Source organism: Phascolarctos cinereus, unplaced genomic scaffold (assembly GCF_003287225.1).
Source record: "Phascolarctos cinereus isolate Bilbo 61053 unplaced genomic scaffold, phaCin_HiC Scaffold_7;HRSCAF=346, whole genome shotgun sequence".
Taxonomy (NCBI): domain Eukaryota; kingdom Metazoa; phylum Chordata; class Mammalia; order Diprotodontia; family Phascolarctidae; genus Phascolarctos; species Phascolarctos cinereus.
In genome coordinates this window covers 44,150,941-44,172,341 of record NW_027556180.1, presented here as the reverse complement: position 1 = coordinate 44,172,341, position 21,401 = coordinate 44,150,941, and the positions used below count along the sequence as shown (strand labels likewise).

Below are 21,401 nucleotides of genomic sequence, written 5' to 3'. Positions count from 1 at the left end.
GGGGCAGTTAGAATAGACATGCTCAGCCTTGGGCCTTTACCAGCTTTATTAGTTTTGCTTTCTGGGTGAATTTGGAGATTAGTATAATGCAGGGATTTGTGAAGAATTTTAAAAACAAGTCCCTGAAATTGTTATGGGGCAAATAAAAATGTAAAGACCTGGGTATGAAAGGAGCAATATCCCAACATGCCCCGTGTGGCTATAATGATTCAGAGAAGAACAGGTTCAGAGACTCTCCAAGCTGGAAGGGATCTCAGAAGCCGGCTAATTTAACACATACCTGACCAAGAATCTCCTTTCCCAAATCCCTGGCCAGTGTATTCACCCTCTGCTTGAAGACCTACAGTCTATGCACTCTGCCCTCCTCAAAGAGAGGAGTACCAGTGGAGACTACTATTTGTCTGCTCCCTTAAATATTATTAGCCTAGGGGCTGTCCTTTTTGGGATCGTACTAAACTCCTGATCACTATTCCTTCATGGGGAAAGGGGAACCCCAAGGTTTAGAGAGATGGATAAATACACACAGACATATATGTGAATGTGTGTATGCATATATTCATAAATACATATATGTGTTCATTTATATTTAGAACTTGACTCCCTTCTCACCAAATGCCAGTCCCATAATGAATAAATGTATGTATGTATGTATGTATGTATGTATGTATGTATGTAGCAAATAGCAAAGAAATTAATTTATCCAAGTCAATAGCAAAACAGAAATCAGAGAAAGTATACATAGGATATATACATATATACCAGATAATGCATATTGAAGGAGCTCTCTCATTGGGAGCCATCTAGCTCAGATCAAATAAAAGAGTCTCAGGTCTCACCCAAAGAGAAAATTCCCTGAAATTTTTAGTATAGCAAGCTAGGTAAAGGGATATGATAGAAACTGCCTGTTTGTCTCATACTGACTTTTTCCTAGAGTCTTTCTCTCTTTATCAAGCTGAAGAGACATTGGAATGGTCATCTTCTATCTTGAAGTTAGAAGCCAAAAGAACTAGCATTTCTCTTTCCAGCTCTCACTAACTCTTCCCATCCCTAATTCAGGAGTGGGGCATTGAATAATCAATCAATTAGGAGAGTCTCATACAATTAACCCTCCCTCCCTCCCTCCCTCCCTCCCTTCCTTCCTTCCTTCCTTCCTTCCTTCCTTCCTTCCTTCCTTCCTTCCTTCCTTCCTTCCTTCCTTCCTTCCTTGTCTGTCTTTGTATCCTCAGGGCCAAGCATTATTTGGTATTGATTGAACAAAGCAATATGAAGAGACATAGGAAAAGGTCCCTGACCTCATAGATGTATAGACTGAATCATGGTACAGTGGAAAGCGCATGAAATTTCTGGAATCAGAGAACCTGGGTTCAAATCCCAGCTCTGCCATTTACTGCCTGGGCAATTTTGGGCAAGTCACTTAACCTCTATCCCTGTTTCCTCATCTGTCAAATGGGGAGGTTGGCCTTGATGACTGCTAAAGTCCCTTCTGGCTCTGAATCTATGACTTCATGAGACTGATTGATCTAGATTCTTTTTGCCAGAACTGAGAGGGACTTTAGAGACAGGTTTCTCAAACACCCTCTGTCCCCCAGATGGGAAAGTAAGAATCAAGTTCTGAATGAAAAGCCATTTGTAAATGATTCATGTCTGAAGGCCTCCTTCCCAGGTTTTATTCTATTTTCAGGGCTGTCATTTTATTCATTCCACCTTATGGTCACTTCCAGCTTTAAATCTATGATTCTAGGATTTCAAAAACATATATTAGATTTTTTTTTTCTGGGTGGGAGGGATTAACTTCAGTCTAGAATTTAGTAGTAGGATGAAACCTGGAGATCTCTGGGCCTGATGTCAAGCAGAAGGAAAGACTCTTTTCCTTCATTTCAAACTTAAGTGTGAAACAATGGTGTGTTCTAGGTTTGGACAGATCTAGGGGAGGGATAGGCACAGATCTCCACTTTTTAGTGGAACAGTTAAGTGCACAATGCTCCAAAACATTTCAATCAATTTCAGTTACACCACCTACCTGTGACAGATTTACAAATTCTGCAACTGACAGGCCTTTCTTGCCAGGTTGGACAATGATTATAATGGGTTTGATTCAATTAAAAGAAACTCTCCATCCGGATCTTGAAGAGATGTCTTTTCTTCCCCCAGAATTGATTCCATTCAAATCACTTTGCTTTTATTCTATTGGACAAAAATAGAATTGTGGTTCTTTTACAATTCTCTCAGCCTTTTATAACATATCAATACGTGCAAGGTGAGAAGCAATGTGGCCTTGAAGTCATGAATAACTGGGTTCGGGCAGTTTTATAAGACTCTTGAGTTAAGGTCTAGAACAAAAAATTGTGCCAGGCAGCAAAGTCCCTGACTTCAAGGAGCTTACATTCTGTGGAAGAGGAAGGTGGTGCAGTGAATAGAGTTCTGGAGTTGGGATCAGGAAAACTTTGGTTCAAATCCTGCATTGGGCACTTCTTAGATATATGATCCTAGGAAAGACATTTAACCTCTTTCAGCCTCAATTTCCTAAACTGCAAAATGGGGATAATAATAGCATCTACTTTACCAGGGTTATTGTGAAGATCAAATAAGAGAATTTTGTAAACTGTAGTACAATTTAAATGTCAGCTATTTGCAGTGCTAAAACATTTCCAAGGTTACATAAATACAAAGTATATGAAGAGAGACAACAGTTCTGGGCTGGGAAGTGGTAAACAAAATTGGGTTAAGCTTTGTTGCTGTTAAATAGTCCTAATAAGTGCAGGAATGTGAATCAAGGGTAGAGGTTGATGGCCATAGCCTCTTCACTTAGCTTTTGTTTTTACCCTAAATTAACTTGTTTGCCAAATTAAGAAGCATCTTGGGAGAGAGGATCATTCAATGTCTTAGCCTCCGTAGAGATCTCATGATAGGGAAGTGAGGATAGAGTCCTGCATGTACATGCATATACATACGTGTGTATGTATATGTGTATATACATATATGGGAGTAGAGCAATATATATAGTATATATGGTGTATATATGGTATATGTGTGTGTATATGTGTATGTATATATGTATATGTATATACCCATGCACGCAGTAGTAGAGGGCAGCAGCTGGCCCTGAGAAGGGTAGACAGCTGAAGGCCAGCAGATGGCAGCAACGAGCAGCAGTTCAATAATCGTAAGGCCAGCCTGAGTGCTGAGCAGAGACCAGACAATAGATTTTGTATCTGGGGTCCCACTCATGGAATGCTGTCCCTCCTCATTTCTGCTTCCTGACTGCCCTGGCTTCCTTTAAGGCCCAACTAAAATCCCATCTTCTACAGGAAGCTTTTCCCAATCCCTCTTAATTCTAGTAACTTCCTCTCTATAGCTTTAACTATGTGTGTGTGTGTGTGTATGTGTGTGTGTATGTTGTCTCTCACATGAGATTGTGAATTCCTTGAAAGGCACACACTGTCTTATGCCTCTTTTTATATTTCCAGCACTTAGCACAGCACCTAGAACATAGTAGGTGTGTAATAAATACATGTTTGTGTACATATATGTGTATATGCACATACATAGATATATGTATATATGCAGCTAGGTGGCACAGTAGATTAGAGTGCCAGGCCTGGAGTCAGGAAGACCTGAGTTCAAATCTGGCCTCAGACACTAGCTGTGTCACCCTGGGCAAGTCACTTAACCCTGTTTGCCTCAGTTTCCTCATCTGAAGAAGGAATTGACAAACCACTCCAGTATCCTTGCCAAGAAAGCCGCAAATGGGTTCACAGAGAGTCAGACACGGCTGAAAATGACTGAACAACAGCTACGTATATCCATGTGTGTATATATATATGTATATGCGTGTATACACACGCATATTTGTATATATAAATGCTTATATATACATGTATATATGTACACATATGTATACACACACAATAAATATAAGATAACTTCAAGTGGGAAGGGAAGGGGAGAGCTGAGGGGTTCAGGAAAGGTCTCGTGTGGCATCTTGAATGGTCCCTAAAGGACGTTAAGGATTCCAAGAAGTATAGATGAAGAGGTTGAGTGGTTCAGGCATGTACAGAAGCTAACACAAAAGCCTGGAGTCAGGAGATGGGGACATCATCCATAAGGAAGGACGAGAAGCCTAGTTTTGATAGACCATGGAGTACATGGGGAAATGATGTAAAACTTCTGGGAAAGAAAGGCTGGAGCCAGAGAAGAAGGGTTTTAAATGCCAGATGATTTTATCTGGGTAGCAATAGTGAGCCATTGTGCCCTCCTGAGCAGGGAACTACAGGGCACTTTAGCAAAATCTATTTTAGCTGCTCTGTGGAAGGTGGATCAGAGGGGCCAGAGACTCAGGGTAACAAAATCAGTGAAAAGGTCAGTTCAATAGGTGATGGGGGCCTGAACTAGGGGCATGGCTGTGTAAATGCAGAGAAAGGAAGGGACGTCAGACATTGAGGAGGCAGAATTGACAAAACTTGGCAGCCCCTAATTGGTGATGGACAGGAGCAGGGAGAGGCCAGGAAGAGCAAAGAAGAGCTGGACATACCCCATGGAGAGATGACTGCATGGGAAGTTGTTCCATCAGCAGAAACAGGGGCATCAGGACAAGAGCTGGATTTGGGGGGTTAAGATAATAACCAGGGGAAGTATCAAGTCTGAAATACTTACGGGACATCCAGGAGAAAATGTCAAGTGGGCAGCTGGTGAACTAGATTTTTCATGTAGGAGTGGTCTGTATATGAGTGGTAATTAAACCCATGGAGGCTGATGAAACCAATGAGAGAAAAAGAAGAGAAGATGGTTCAGGACAGAGCTCTGGGATGCACTCATTCTTTGGGTGCAGAACATCATCATGGTCCTCAAAAGGAGACTGAGGAGAAACAGTCAGAGAGGTAGGAAGAGAATAGGAAACAGCAGGATTATAAAATCAGAGGTGGAGGGAAAAGAGTTTTTAGGAGTTAGGGGTAGCCAACAAGGTGAAAAAAAAAACTTCAGAGAAGTGAGGAAAGAAACAAAATCTTATTAAGCACAAAGTCACCGGTGACTTTGTAGGAGTAGTTTCAGTCAAGTCTTAGGGTTGGAAGCAAGACGTCAAGACGTTTAAAAGTGAGTGGAAAGTGAGCAACTGGAGACAATGGTGCATGGCTTTTCCTGGGAGTACAATTCTGGAAAGGAGCCATGATACAGCACGATAACTTGAGAGCTTGGGGTGGTCAAGTGAAGGTTCTGTCATTGACAATAGGAACAGGTTTGCAGGCTGGAAGGGAGGAACCAGCAGAAAAAAGCTGAAATCAGAGAGGCGGGGTAGTGGCTAGTGGCTCAAGTTCCCAGAGGAAATTGGGATGGATAAAACCAAAGACGTTAGTAGTGGGGTTGTCATTTTAATCAGAGACTAGAGTAAAGGGGGAGAAAATGAGAGATGAGGTCTAGGGTCTGGAGATACAGACTCGGGTGGAAAGACCATGGGATGAATATTCTTTATTCTCTTGACAAAGCAGGAGGTGGGCTCCTTCCCTGAGAGGCAGGGAAGGTGGAGGAGACAGTGGAGATGGCTCTGGGAGAGAAGAAAAGATTTACCGCTGTGGGAAGTGTTTTCAGAGAGGCAATCAGGGAAGAATAAAAGGATTTTCAGGAAGCCGGGGGAGCCCAGTAGACCAAGATTTTAGTGGATTCTTTTGGAAGAGCTGCTGGCTTCCTGTTGCAGTTACCAGGGCATGAGCAGAAGCAGAGAGGGCACATGGTCTGGGTTCTTTACCCATTAATAGCTAATCAATATTTTGCCTTCATGTTGACTCTGCAAATTAAGACTTTGTCTGGAAAGGCCACAGAGTAATTTAGAACAAGATGACTGTTGCTGAGTACAAGGTGACCTGGAGATTTCTGGGTTTCAGAAATATTGGCTCTGTTTTCTTTCAACAGAATTTTGATTGATACTTAAACATTTTTTAGCCTATGAGTGTAATACAATGGGTAGCAATATTGAAACAGAGCATGCACCTTGAAGAGTCAAAGGGGAAATGGCTTAGGCCTGAGACCAAAATCTGGCCTTTGTCAGCTGTGGAGTCCCGGGCAGCTCTCTTAACCTCAGTCTGCCTCAGTTGCCTCTTTTGTAAAATGGGGGTAATAATAACTAGCACCTACTTTATGAGATAAAAAATTTAAAGCAGTTTGCTAACCATAAAGCACTATATAAGTGTTACCTATTGTTGTTCTTGTTATTATGGTTATTAACTACAATATAATCTGCGCATGAAGAGTCCATTAACAACTAGAAGAATCAGGAAAAGGAAAGGCTCCCGAGGAGATGGTGCCTAAGCTGAGCCTTGCAGAGATTCGTAAGGTCTGGAAGTGAGGAAGCATATTTCAGGCATGAGGCTGGGCAGGGTGGAGGTGAGGGGCGGGAGGTATCAGTCATGCAAAAGCATCCAAGAGAGAGACACAAGGCCAAGTGTGGCTCTAACATGACTGTGCGAAGAGGGATGATGCCAAATACGCCAATGATATATTTGTTTTAAGTTAAAGTACAGGATAACATCTGGCTTGTCTCTGTCCTTTCAGGGATATATTCACCTGTCTCTTTAGGTGAAAACTTTCTTACAGAACCACATTTATGATTTTTAAACTGGTTCTAAAACCAAAACACAGGAAGCAGCTTTATTCAACTGTGGAATTGCTATTTTTTCAAGGTACAAAAGAGAATGGGAATTCCATTAATAGCAGCCAGCTCTAGAGGGCACTGCCCTGATAGCTTGGGTATTTTTTTGTAGTACAGTACTCATCCTTTTCTGATGGCTCATCTGAGGATCAGCTCAGCTTAGTACGGAGAAGCCTCATATCATTGGGTTGGCTGCAGAATAATAAGATTTTCAGCCACTGCAAGCAGAGATGTAATTAGGTTTTTTTTAACTCTAGGGCTAAACCAGTCGCAGGGTGTGGTCACAACTGCTAGGCAGAGAGGGTGGCTAGACTTTGGGAGATGAGACAGCCAGCCCATCCTCCAGATCTCATTTTCATGGGCCTCAGGGGAAGGACAGGACCCTAGGGTGGCCAACAGGAGTGCTTGGGGCTAAGAGTGTCACAGACCAATGGAAGAAGGTGCTTGAGAAGAGATACAGATGGTGGCCTTCACAAAAAGGAAGCCTGCCCTTCCAAATATGAAATGTATGCCTGTGGATGCCTGGAACAAAGGCCTATTTGCCTCAAATCTGGCCTCAGACATGTGGCTAGCTGTGTGACCCTCGGCAAGTCACTAGACCTTATTTGCCTCAGTTTCCTCATCTGTAAAATGAGCTGGAGAAGGAAACAGCAAACCTCTCCAATATGAACAACAAGAAAAGTCAGTCAATAAGCGTAAAAGTACAGTGATAATCTCTGAGGATACAAAGAAAAGCAAAAACAATTCCTGCCCTTGGGGCATTCACATTCTAATGTTAGTGACTCTCCTGACAGCCAGTCTCTGGGACAAGCTTCTAAGTCAGAAAGAGGACCTGGTCTAGGTTGGTAGAGGGAGTGTCCAGACTCGAAAACATCACAGGTTGTTGAAGTAATAAAATGGATTCTTACAGTGTGAGCCAGCATTTTTACAGAAAGCCCTTTTAATTCAGTTATTCATTACCCTATTGTTAGGAGGAATGATGACTTAGACTGAAGCTCAGAAAGGCAACCCAAGCCAGTGGTGGAGCAGAAAATTCAGGTCTTCCACCCCCCCACCCCCCATCGTTGGAAGACTATAACCAGCAAGCCTGCAGGCTCCCAGAGGCTGGGGCCTTCAGCTGTTCTGTTAAAAGTTTTTTTTTTTTATATCATAGCATATGAGTGACTGAATAAACCAGAGTATGTCAGCGTGATGCAATACTGCATTGTCATTAACAGTAAGCAAGGCCATTCCAAAGAATATTGGAAAGACCTATTCAATCCAATCCAACAAACGCTTATGAAGAACCTACTGTGTGCAACAAGCATGTACTCCTCACGGTGTGGATGGCACTGTTTTAACATGAGGGACACAAAAACAAAATAGCAAATAGCCCTCATTCTCAAGGAGTTTCCCTTCTTTGAGCTGGCCAAAATCAAGATCAGTAGAATGGTGTCCTGTAGTATAACACACTGAAGACTGCTCTATGAGATGGAAACTCATACACAAAAATGGGTGAATTGACAACACAAAAGAGGGGGCGTGAAGATGACCAACTCTCGACCTTGACCCATCCTTCACCTAGAAAACTGAGGCCGATCCCCCAGCGATCCCTCCTCTTCTCCTCTCAGAATCCCTTGACATCATCCCCCACCTTTATTGCCATCTCTGGTGAGAAAGCGGCTGGCCAAGGGCAAATTCCTTTCCCTCTGCAGTAGATTTTCCCCACAATTACCTCGGCTGTCTTTCTAATCATCAAATGCTTATCTATAGATTCCTTCCCAGCTGCCCACAAGTGCAGCTAAATATCTCCCATTCTTTTAAAAAAAATTACTAAAACCTATCATCTCATCCCCTCAAGTTGTGTGTGGCCTTAGATCTTTCCTCCCTGTCTCAGCTACACTCCTTGAAAAAGCTGTCTACCCTCTATGCAAGGTGGATTTGGAATCAGAGGACTCACTCCTGCTGTTTACTTATAGAGGTCATTTTGGGTAAGCCATTTGCTCTCTCCAGGACTCAGTTTACCCATTTGTAAAATGAGAGGGCTGAACCCTTCTAGCTCTAAATCTATAATCCTCTGATTTTCCATTTCCTCTCTTCTCACTTTCTTCTGAATCTTCTACATTCTGGTTTCCTACTTCATCGCTTTGTTAAAACTCTCTCCAAAGCTCCCGGTGATCTCTTACTAGCTAAATCAAATGACCTTTGCTCAATCCTCTTCCTTCCTGATCCCTTTGTAGCATTTGACAGCATGGACCAGCTTCTCCTGCTGGATAGTCTCTTCTCTTTGGATTTGCATGACACTACTCTCTCTTGGGCATTCTTGGTGTCATTGATTCTTCCTTCTCACTCGTCCTTCTCATCCGATTGATTGCCAAATTGTGTTTCCACATCTCCAGCCTCTCTCTCTGTCTCTGTCTCTCTGTCTCTGTCTCTCTCCAACATCTATCCTTCTCTTTTCATTTAGAACTACTGAAATTCTTGCCTGACTATTGTACTAGCTTTCTGATTGATCCTCTTGCCTTCAGTCATTTGAGGACTGGGGAAAGGAATCAGACTTGTATAGTTTACAGAAGATGTCCTCAAACATTTGAAGGGCTGTCATGGAGACGAGCCATTCCACATGTTCTGTTTGGCCCAAAAGAGCAGAATCAGGAGCAGTGAGTAGAAGTTCCAAAGAAGTCAATTTAGGTTTGGAGTCAGGAAAAACTTCTTAATTAGAATTACCCACAAGTGAAGTGACTCCTCCTCCTTGGAGTTCTTAAAGCAGAGCATGGATAACCACGCATTGGGTATATTACAGTGATGATTCCTTTCATGGATGGACAGGACTAGGTGGTCATGGTGGTCCCTTCCAACTCAGCTTCTGTGAGTCTGTGAAGCCTTTCCCCACCACGCCAGTCCATCCGACACATAGCTCTCAAGGTGGGCGGGTGACCTGTCATCCCTCTACTCAATAAACAACATGGCTCCCAAGGATCTCTAGCATCAAGTAGAAACTCATTTAAAGCTCTTTACAACCTGGCTCCAACCCACCTTTCCGGTCTTCTTGCCTTTACGCTGGCTGTTTCCCATGTCTAGAACACACTCTTTTCATATGCCTGTCATTTACATTTCCTGGCTTCCTTCATTGCTCTACTCAAGCACTACCTTTCACATGAGGCTTTCCTGGTCCTCTCAGCTTTTAGTGCCTTTGTCCCCCTTCTATTGTGTGTATTTGGCTGTATTTAGCATACGCTTCTTGTTTCCTCTGATAAACTCCTTAGGAGGAAAGCCTATTTAATTTATGTATTTGTAGCCTGAATGCCTTAGGGCAGTAGATGGGGAAGGGGGCTTAGAGTCAGGAAGGATCATTTTTGTGGGTTTAAATCTGGCCTCAGACCCTGGGCAAGTCACTTCACCCTGTTTGCCTCAGTTTTCTCTTCTATAAAATGAGCTGGAGAAGGAAAAGGCAAACCACTCCAGCAACTCTGCCAAGAAAACCCCAAATAGAGTCAGGAAGAGTCGGACCCAACTGCGCAACAACTTCACTGAGCCCCAGTGCCTAATATAGTGCCTGGCACATAGTAGAAACTTAATACGTGTCTTCTGATTGGTTGATTAAATTATTATGAACATTATTACCTAGAAATTAATTTTAAGTGAAATAATTGCAAATAAATGTTTATTTATGGTTGTTTAAAGTGGAGGGCATCATAAATAATTCAATAAGTTAAATAAAATACTCTGAGGAAAAGCTCCTGCGACGGGTGTCATATCCCACAGCGATTTAACGCATGCCAGAAGAGAGTGCAGCTAAAGCCTTCTGAGGGAACATCTGGGACCATCAGCTGCAAGTCTCAGCCATGGCTCAGAAATCTCAGGGTGGTCCAGCCCAGCCTCACAGGAAGAGTCCTGCGTCTCAGCTATTCCCACTGTGCCCAGCGTGTGGGGCTCCTGGGTTTGCTAGAGAGCTTCAACGTTCTGGAGCGCCCTGGCCCTGCCAGACAGCTTTGCGAGGCACCATGGGCTCTCCCACTTGACCTCTTCCGCCCAGGCTTGGGTGCTTCTGCCCACGGTTCCCTTGGGACTCAGTCCTGTTGCATGTCTGGTAGCCCCCAAACTGACCAGAGCCCTGGACGGCACTCCCCCTAGGAGGGGCTGGGGGCCCAGCTTGAGCTGCAAAGAAAGAGGGGAAAAAAACATCAGGGTTCCTGGCACCTGCTAAGTAAACATTTATGAAATGCTTGTTGACTGAACAAATCAACTGACCAATAAACTATATAGTATCATGCATGTAGATACACACACAAGAAGTCCGCACATACGTGCTCTCTGAGTGATCAGAAGGGGGCTGTGTGCCTGTGAACACATATTATGTGCATACACATACCATATACATCAGCAAATTTTTTGTAACCTGTGTATGTGGTATTTTTGTATATACGTGTATACACACACCACAAAACACCTATGCTTTCTTTGTGTGATATGTGTGGTCAGAATGTGAGAGGGTTCATTTACATATGTGCATATGCATACATACTGTGATATGCACATCGCATATACTGTACTGTGCATGTGATTATTTGCGTTTGATATGTGTAATAAGGTGGGGGAATAGTTGTATCTATGTGTGTGTAAAGGCACACACACACTGTGCATACACCCACATAGGCTCTCTCTGATGGACGTGCATGCAGAGGAGTTAGGCGTGAGATAGGCGGTGGGGGAAGGGAATTTTTATATCCAGATAGGCACCACATTTCTAGGTATGAGTAGTGTGTGTGTGTTCACAAGGGGCTTGTGTGGCACACAGATACACACAACACATCTACCTAGATCTTCTCTCTGTGTGATATGTGTGTTCACGGAGTTTATGTGAGTATGAGTACGGACAAACTCAAATACACGCAGCACACATCCATGCACGATTGGTGTGTGTATGTGTGTGTAGCTGTGAGGCTTGCATGTCTACTTGTGCATTGATTCACACAAGAAACGTACAGTATACATACATACATACACACAAGTTTCTCACAGGGTGATCACGTGTGCCGTGGCAGCGCGGGGGCTTGTATGGGTATAGACTGACAGCACCTCTCGAAGGAAATCCAGACTGGCATCTGGAGCGGGCGCCCCCAGCCGTGCGAGGAGCTAGTGGGCGAGGGTCCTTTGGACCCAGGCTTACCCCCTTTCCCAGCCCCTCTCCTAAAGGTGCCCGGGACTGGGGTTCAGTTGAGAGGAGGGGACTCCCTAAAGCCGAGCCAAGTCCCCTTCCGTTGGAGGTAAGCTCCCCAGTCACCCTCCCTTCCCCCTCCACCTTAACCCCCTCCCCGCAGCAGTTCCTCTGCAGGAACTGGGGCGGGGACGGGAGACAGAGGAAGAAGGGGGAGGGAGGATGTCGGGCAGCCGGCTTCGCAGCCCCTCCCCACGCCTTAGCCCCAGCCTTGGCACGCCTTCCCCCGCCTCCCGCCCCTATACTCCAGCCGGACATCGAGTGCCCACGCCGTGAGCTCCGGCCTCGGGGGCGCTGGGGGAAGGAAGGGGAGATTGTCTCCCCGGAGAGACGCGTGCCAGGGGGGACCCAGCTTCCCCGGTGTGAGAGGAGGGAGAAGGAGCTTGGGAACGGAGAGCATCTCCCCAGAAAGCCCCAGCATCCCCACCTCCGGCCTCCTCCGCCCAGCCCCAGGCCCCACCCCTTTGCCCAGCCCAGCCTGGTGCGGGCTTCTAGGGGAGGCACCAGGCAAGAGCTCAGGCTGGGCCGGAATGGGCTGGGCTGCGAGATGAAGAGGCCGCCAGCTGCCCATCAGGAGGCCTCCTGGCTGCCTCCCCCGCCCACCCGCTCCAATCCCCTTTTCGGCCCTGGCTCGGGGGTTGTTCCTGCTCTCTGCACACTCAGAGCATCCTGCATCCCCAGCGTCCCTGGAGGCAGGTGCCTGCCATCAGATCCGGCTCCTGCAGCCTGGCCCCTGGCTGGCTTGAGGACTACAAATTAACAAGAGCTCCCCAGGAGGAAGGGGAGAAATATGCGCTGCTAACTCAGAACTAGCGGGTGGTTCTGTCCTTCATTTTCCCGAAGACCTGCGCTGTGTGTGTGCGTGTGCGTGCGTGTGTATGCGTATGTGTGTGTGTGTAACCTCGGACAGCCCACTTCACCAAGCTGCTGTTGGGCATTTTGCTCTCTCGCTTTTCTTTTTTGGGGGGTAATAATCCCATGCAATGGCTTTCATCGCCCGGCTGTGAATGAGAGGCTGGGGGAGAGCAGAGCTCTCATTCTCAGCTGGGAGTGGTTCTCTCTTTGTGCCCGAATGAGTGAGTGAGTGAGCGTGCGTCCTCAGCATCCCCAGCGGTGGACACCTTTAAAACACGCACCGTCGTTGTCATTAGTTAATGTTCGAGAGGATCATTGGGCAGGGCTTCTGTGAAATGCTATTTTGGTTAAAAGAAGACGAAATGTCCCATCAGGAGCTCACCCAGAGGCTGGCCACAGTGATCACTCATGTCGGTGAGTAAAGCCTTTGGGCTCGAGGTGGGGAAGGTGTTGTAGAGGGCGTGTTCGGAGGGGGGTAAGATGGTCTTAGCCCTTTCTCATGTCCCAGGTGTCACTACTTTCCTGGCATACTCAGTCCCTGGGGGCAGGGAGCGCTGATCATCCCCTCACTAAGGACATGGTTCTTTGTGTGTTACTATCTTACTTAGCCTTTCCTCCAGAATCTGCTACAGGGATCTGGGGGCATCTCTGGCAAAGCTGCTTGGTTCCCCCTCCCTATTCTGGTTCCTATGAGATCCTCTTGGGGAGCTGTCTGCTGTGGTTCTGGGTTATCTGTTCTGGGTCAGACTGGCGTATGTTTCTGATCCCCTTTGTATGAGGGCTGCTTTGCTGGGGTTGGGGCTCCTGAGACAGGGTTAGCTTCAAGATGATGGCGACAAAGCTGCTTTGCTCAGACCATACCTGATTGGCCTGGGCAGTGCCTATTCTGGACATGGCTGGCAAAACTAACCCTAAAGCAAAGTGGTTGATATAGCCGGATGATGGGTGAATCAGCACATGGATGCTAGCTTCTGCCTCTCAAATATTCCCCCGGTTTTTTTTTTCGTGGTCTAGCTGGGTAGTTGGTGTGGCCATTCAACTGGAAAATGAGAAATGAATGCGGGGGCTTTTCTGGTATGGGTTGGACTAGATGGCTGCTGTGGTCCCTTCCAACTCTGAAATTCTGTGATGCTACTGAAATGAAACAGCCCAGGGACAGGAGCTATGGGCTGAAGGCGGCTCCCTGGAAAAATCCAGACCCATTGATGGGGAAGCCAAGTCCAGACAATTTCACCTGGCAGAATATCCAACTGAGAAGTGCAGAGATTGGCTCCAGGCTTCTTTATCCCCAGAGCTTTGGGAGATTATAGAAGTGGCCACATTCCTCTTGGCTTTTTTTTCTAAACAGAGAGGCTTTCCCCACAATAACCCATTAGTCTCTAGTGTGATTATTTTCATGTCCATTGCATGGGTGAGGAAACTGAGGTTCAGAGAGCAATTTACCCATGCTCACAGAGCACTAAGAAGCATTGAATCCCAAGTGTCCCTTTCCTACCCCACCTTCCACCTTCATCCAGAGCTCTTTCCACTTCATTTGGGGATAGGATATGAAGGTAAATCTCATAATGACCTTTACGGTTTTTTTTTTTGTTCCCCCTCCTCCAGTTATTAATGCTATTCAGTCAGTCAACCAGCAAGCACTTAAGTGCTTATTATATGCCAGGCGCTGTATACTCTTAACACCTACAACAATTTAGTATTCATTTTATTTATTTATGTACATGTTATTTTTTCATTCATTTATTTATATACATTTTCCCCCCTTTTAGAATGTAAGCTTCCAGGGCAGCTAGGTGGTGCCAGTGGATAGAGCATCGGCCCTAGAGTCAGGAGGACCTGAGTTCAAATCTGGATTCAGACACTTGACACTTACTAGCTATGTGACCCTGGACAAGTTACTTAACCCCATGGCCTACCAAAAAAAAAAAAAGAAGAAGAAGAAGAATGTAAGCTGCCTGAGGACAGGGACTCTCTCATTTTTGTCTTAGTAACCTTGGTGAGTAGAATAGTATCTGGCATCTGGTAGGTGCTTAAACAATTCTTGTTCATAGGATCATCAATATATAGGGGACTCCAAAGATCATCTGGTCCGACCCCCCATTTTACAAATGGGGAAACTGAAGCCCATGGAGATTAAGTGACTTGCCCTGGGTCACACAACCAGGACGTGAATCCAGAACCATCACTTTTTGTAGTGTCACCAGGCATTTCGACTGAATTGGCATTCTGAGCTGTAGGAAGCACACCCCAGCTTACAGAAAGCTGAGAGTGGCCTATGCCGAATGTAACTTAGAGCCCCTGAAAACTTAACTGGTCAGAATTCTTATAATTCTTGGTTTAAAAACCAAACCAAACCAAAGGCAGTTCAATTCAACCAATATCGATGATGTCATGCCCCTGATCCCCACCCTGATCTTGTCTAGATCCACACCGGGGTTAAAACACCAAGGGTCATGGAATGGTGAAGAGAGCACTGGCTTAGGAGTCAGAGGCTCTGTGTCCCAGTCCTGGCTCTGTCATTACCACCTGTGTGACTGTGGGCAAGTCACTTGACCACTGAGACCTCCCTGTAAAATGAGAGGGTTGAGCGAGATGATCCCAACTAGTAACATTTCAAATATGGCAGGTGCGTCTTCAATAGCAACGTCTCCCCAGCCACTCACCGATGACTCAATATAAGGAAAACCTTCTTGACAAAGAGAGCTGGGCCAGCTAGGTGGCACTGGAGGTGCTCAGGAGGACCTGAGTTCAAATCCAGCCTCAGACACTTACTAGCTGTGTGACCCTGAGCAAGTCACTTAACCTTGATTGCCTAAAAAAGGAAAAAAAAGCTGTCCAAAAGTAGAATGGACTGCCTCTGGCGGTCTTCAAGTAAAGGCTGGGTGAGGGTTTGTAGAGTATTTTATGGACGGATTTCTTGTTCAGGTTTGGGTTGGGCCCCTAACTCTGAGATCCTATAATTCTCTTGTAAGATCATGAAAACCAGTTTGACTGGTACAGTTCTAGCCCTTAGGAGGCATGAGCGCTGAGGCTCGCCTGAGCCCCCAAGTCCAGGCACTGCCCAGATTGCCATTTCCCCAGTTCCTTTCTTTGGCACAGTTAGAATTAAGTTTCCTGGGGTCTTGCCCCTCATTCCTCATTCCTTATCAGGCAACCCAGAAAATACCCTGAGTTCAGCAGTCCAGACTGCCCCACTGTCTTGCCAAGGGGGACGTAGCAGTTTCCTATTAATGTCATGTTGACTCTGTTTAAAATCCTATATTTGTCTGAGCCCAGGGTGATTCAAGGGCCTTGGATCAAGCATGTCTTGTTGCATATCTGAGCCACTCGCTTGTCCATTGGAGGGGGGAGGGGAACCTCCATATCTATTCCCCTTTGGAATATGGTACTGCTGTCCACGTATGACACCATCACTCTTTGGGTGTGGCTTCCTTCCCTTTGCCCTGAACCTGGATCCCCAAGAAGCTCAGTCCTGTAATCTTGGTATTTTAAGTACTAGAGTAACCTAAAATGTCATTTCCCTTCTCTGAGACTCAGTTTCCTCATCTGTAAAATAAGGACATTAAACTAGATGGCCCAGAGCCAAATCCATGAAGATACGTTGCTAAAAATCATCTGAATTCCCCACATCTTTGCTAGTGCAGACTTGGCCTAGACATGAAACTGTTTTCCAGTTGTTTATACCTTTCTGACACTTTGCCCTGATCCTTAGAGCTGATGCCATGCCCCTGAATGACCACAGTGCCACTGACCACTCCATTTCCTTGTGCTCACCATGGCAGGGAAGACTCACACTTGGAGAGGTCTCCTGCGCTCCCTGCAGGAATACTGGCATGCACCATTAGTGATAGGGAGGCCCAATTCTGATCAACAAATTCATTTGAAAACATGTTTCGAGTGCCAGAATTATGGCTACAGAGACTGGAATTCTCCATGTAAATGGTCAGCAGCCTTTTCTGGAGAGGGTGTGATAAGAATATAAGATTCTCGAGGGCTGGGCCCGTCTGTGTCTTACTGCTGTTTCTCCAGTGCCAAGCACAGAGCTTGGACCTTGGTAGGTGCTTAATAAGCTGTTTCTGAGTGAGCATGTTAAGTCCGAGGTAGAGTGAGCAAAAGAACAGACCTCTGTTCAAACCCTGGCTTGGCCACTTACGGCTGTGTGACTGGGAGCAGGCTACTTTTCCTCTCTGGGGCTGTTTCCTTTTCTGTAAAATGAGGGAAATCAGATTAGATAATCTCCACGGTTCCTTCCAGCTCCAAGTCTGTGTTTTCTGGGGTCTCCCTCCCTCCTTGCACTAACGTTCTGTGTTCTTCCATTTGCTCAACAGACGTTTGCTAAGCACCTGCTATGTGCCAGATGCTGGCCTGAGCCCCAGGCATACAAAGAAAAGCAAAAACAGAGCCCCTGCCTTGGAGGAGCTCTCGTTCTAATATAGGAGACAGCATGCAGACAACCACATACGTGAAAGATGTATATGAAGTTGATGGAGGGTTAGCACCCGGGTGAGGGTAAGCTGGGGAGCCCAGGGGAGGCCTCCTGCAGAAGATGGGATCAGAGCTGAATCATGAAGTGTTTGATATCCTGAGGTCCCTTCCGGCTCCAAAACCTGAGGTCTGGTTAATGTGACAGCTCTCAGCTCACTGGCAGAACATCTAATCAAGAAAACCTGGAGCTTGAAATAATCTGTATGCTAAATGCCAGCATTTGAGAGAGACCTCTTGGCCTAGGGGAAAGAGCACCATTGGTCTGGTCCTAGCTTTGCCTCTGGGGAGCTGTGTGACCTTGGGACACTCACCTCCCCTCTCCAGTTTCTTTCTAGGCAAAATGAGGGGGTTAGACTAGACCATTAGGTCTCTTTACAACTCTAACATTGTAGGACCCAGTGAGAACTGGGACTGGATGTGAGAGCAGGAGTCTTAGCAGAGAGGAATAAGATTATAGAAGATAATAAGACATAATATTATATTGATATTAATTAAATATTATAATAATAAGAGTAAAGGAGCAAGAGTCAGTTTACTCTGGTTGTGTCCCTCCCTCATTTTACAGGTAAAGAAACTGAGGCCCAAAGAACTGGGCCAGGCTCACGTATGCAGTAAGGTGCAGAGCTGGAAGTCAGTGGCTGGTCCTGAATGGGACCTCAGAGCTGTGCATACACCGAGGCGGGAGAGTCCCCAGAAAACATTCTCTGGCTCCCTGTTTTCTGTTGTATTTCGCTGGATTAACTGACTCACAGTGCAGTGGTCATCATTGTTGAAGGTCAGCCATAAGAGAATTGATTAATGACAGTGATGGTGATGGTGGCTAGCATCTTTATAGCACTTTAAGATTTGAAAATTGCTTAACGAATAGTATCTCATTTTATCCTCACAACAACACTGGGATGTCACTGAGACAGATGGAGGAAACTGAGGCATGCAGAGGTTAAGTGATTTGCCCAGGGTCACACAGCAAGTATCTAAGGTCAGTTGCTAATCGATCAAAGGAATTAGACATAGTTAGCCTAAAGAAGAGAGAACCTGGGTGGGGAGGGGGAGTCATGATAGGTGGGATGCCATAGGGAAGAGGGATTTGATCTTCTGGGCCTCAGAGGACAGAAATGGGGAGCAATGAAGCTGAAGGTTGAAGATGTGTGTGTGTGTGTGTGTGTGTGTGTGTGTGTGTGTGTGTGTGTGTGTAAGGGTTAGTGTGGATTGGAGGGGCCCTTCCTCACAATTAGAGCTGTCCATCAGTGGAAAGGGATGCCTTGGGAGCCCGTGGGTCCCACCTCCCTAGAAATCTTTAAGCCAAGGCCAGGTGACCACTTGTTGGGTTCGCTCTAGATGGGGTTCTTGTTCGTATGTGGGTTGGGCTAGGTGACCCCTGAGGTCCCTTTCCGACTCAGATTTGTCCTGTGATCCAAATTCCTTGGTCTGATATTTACGGCCCTCTATACTTTGGCTCTGATTTATAGGATCACAGATTTAGAGCTGGAAATGACCTTAGAGGCCATGGAGCCCAAGCCCTCTTTTTACAGATAAGTAAACTGAGAGCTGAGATAACTTATGTGACTTGTCCATTGCTAGGATCTGAGGTAGGATTTGAACCCAGGTCTTATGGATTCCAAGTCTAGTGCCCTATCCAGCGCCACCGTGTTGCCTCTTGGACTAGATGATCTTGGAAGTTCCTTCCAGGTCTGGCTTTCTCTATGACTCTATATGACATCAGTGTGCACAGTCAAGGACACAAGGAAACTGGGGTGCTCCAACCTGGGCCAGGAGCTCGGCTGTGGTTTTTCAGCTGTGTCCAGCTCTTTGTGACCCCATTTGATTTTATTGCTGTTGTTGTTGTTTTGGGAAGGCTCCTGGAGTGGTTTAGCATTTCCTTCTCCAGTTCATTTTTACAGATGAGGAAACTGAGGCAAACAGAGTTAAGTGATTTTCCTTTTTTTTTCTAGGCAATTGGGTTTCAGTGACTTGCCCAGGGTCACACAGCTAGTAAGTGTTAAGTGTTTGGTCTGAGACCAAATTTGAACTCCGGTCCTCCTGACTTCAGGGCCAGTGCTCTATCCACTGCACCACCTAGCTGCCCCTCTTAAGTGACTTTCCCAATGTCGCACAGCTAGTAAGTGTCTGGGGCCAGATTTGAACTCAGGAAGAGGAGTCTTCCTGACTCCAGGTTCAGCCCTCTATCCCCTGAGCCACCTAGCTTGGTGAGTGGCTCCTTACTTTGCAGCATTCCTCTTTGATGACCTCCACATTTTCCTTCTGTGCTCTGAAGGGCCCCACACCTGGGAGAGATGAAATCCAGGCCCTTGGCTCCCTGGTCTCTTCTGGGAGTGAAGAATTAAAGCTGGGGCAGGACAGATGGCAAATGTAGCCAAGGAGGTGAAGAGGGCCTTTGGCCCGGATCCTCAGGAACGATTCCTGGGTGCTAGGTCTCTTTCCAAAGGGCCTGGGGATAAGTAATCTGGGCTTATGGCAGTGGGGATATCCTTGACGTTTCACAGAATTGTTGACAAATCCTTGCAGCGACTATGCATTTTTAAATATCTGTTACTTCTGGTTCCAACCAACCAGAAGTCATTTTTGGCAGTCTAAAAAACAAATGGGGTGCTGGGCTGCATTAAGAGGCATATAACATCCAGGATAAGGAGGTAATAGTCTAGGTGTCTGTGCCCTGGTCCAACCACATCTGCTCCTGGGAGCCCTGTTTTAGGAAGGGCCCCCGATGACCTGGAGAATATCCAGAGAAGGGCCATTGATAAACATTTATTGAATGCCTACCATGTGCCAGGCACAGGCTGAGTGCTGGCAGGGGATGGGGAAGGAGGGACAACCAGGATGTTAAAGGGCCTTGAGCCCAGGCCACATGAGGATCAGAACTGGGGATATGAGAAGAGAGTCAGGAGAAGAGATGATGGGGAGGTATGATGGCTGACTTTTAGTATATTGCATGGAAGAGGGAACAGAGTTATTCTCGTTGGCCGCCAAAGGCAGAACTGAGAGCAGAGAGGGAAGTTTCAATGAAGGTAATTTAGGTCTGAGGTGAAAAAAAACCTCCTAATGATTAGAGCCGTCCTCAAGTGGAATGGACTGCCTTGGTAAGTAGTGAGATCCCTGGTCCCTGAGGTGTTCAAGGACAGGTTCGATGACCATTTGTCAGGGATGTCATAGTGGGGATTCTTGCCCAGCTTCATGTGTCAGAGGTCATAGGATCACAGACCTAGAGCTGACAAGGACCTTGGAGGCCACAAAGCCCAAAACCCTCCTTTGGTTGGGCCAGACAGCCCGCCCCCACCCAGGTCCTTTCCAACGCTGAGATCCTGGAAATCTAACAGCAAGCTGGCTTGGAAAAAAAATTCTATTTTCTAACCATACTATAAGCAGCTTACTTAGAGATTATCTGTTAGCCACAAACTTACCTCATGTGCAGGTCTCAGCAGTTTTCCTTTCCCCTTTACTGACACGAGCCACATCTTGGGGGATTGTTTCAATTCATCCCATTTTGCTTTTACAAATGGAAAGTTTTATTTTCAATCTTGCTGTTTGTGGCTTGTGATTTGGTAAGTTTGCTGGAACCGTGGAACCATTTTTAAAGACAATTGGTAACCCCGCCAGGAGAGAGGCATCGCAGTGCGGTCAATAGAAAATGAACTTTGGAAGTCCTACAGACCTGTCTGCTGGTCCAGCCACTGACACATTCTGGCTGTATGACCACACGAAGATCATTGAACCCCTCGTGCCTTAGGTAATTCTCTAAGACTAGAAATTGTCAGTCTGAAGCAGGGAGGGGTATTTCCATACCAGGAGTTCCTTACACATCAATTCTCACATCAGAACCCCAACAAAATCTAACAAAACAAGTAAAAAAAAACCTAACCAGGATAACAGAAATAAAAGCCAAACTGGAGAGAGTCTTTTCACTGGATGTCCCATCGTAGGGAGGAATGTGCTTTCTCTTTCTTTACCTCTGCCTCATTGCTTCCCTAGCTACCTTCTGAAAGAGCCTTTTTTCAGTTCTTCCCTTCCCCCAGCCCTTAGTATCTTTCCTATGAAATTCTTTCATTTGTGCTGTATATATCTAGTATGTACATAGTTGCTTACATGCTATCTCCCCCATTAGAATTTCAGCTCTTTGAAGGCAGGGGTTGTGTATTTACCTTAGCCTTTGGATTCCTACAGCTTGGCACAATGCCTAGCCCACAGTAAACATTTAATAAATGGTGG

General features: G+C 45.9%; 1 protein-coding gene across 9 annotated transcripts in view; it reads left to right on the top strand.

Annotated features, from left to right (window-relative positions):
- Positions 1-12,068: 12,068 nt before the first annotated feature.
- Positions 12,069-21,401, top strand: part of MCF2L2 (MCF.2 cell line derived transforming sequence-like 2) — a 362,380-nt gene continuing 353,047 nt past the window's right edge. For 3 of the 9 annotated variants that reach the window (XM_078147600.1, XM_078147601.1, XM_078147599.1), the window contains exon 1: positions 12,070-13,106. In XM_078147600.1, coding sequence (XP_078003726.1) covers positions 12,992-13,106 — 115 coding nt within the window. In that variant the 5' untranslated portion in view covers positions 12,070-12,991. Of the gene's footprint in view, positions 13,107-21,401 lie in introns of all 9 variants that reach the window. The other 6 variants (XM_020980843.2, XM_020980842.2, XM_078147603.1 and 3 more) reach the window with 5 other exon arrangements.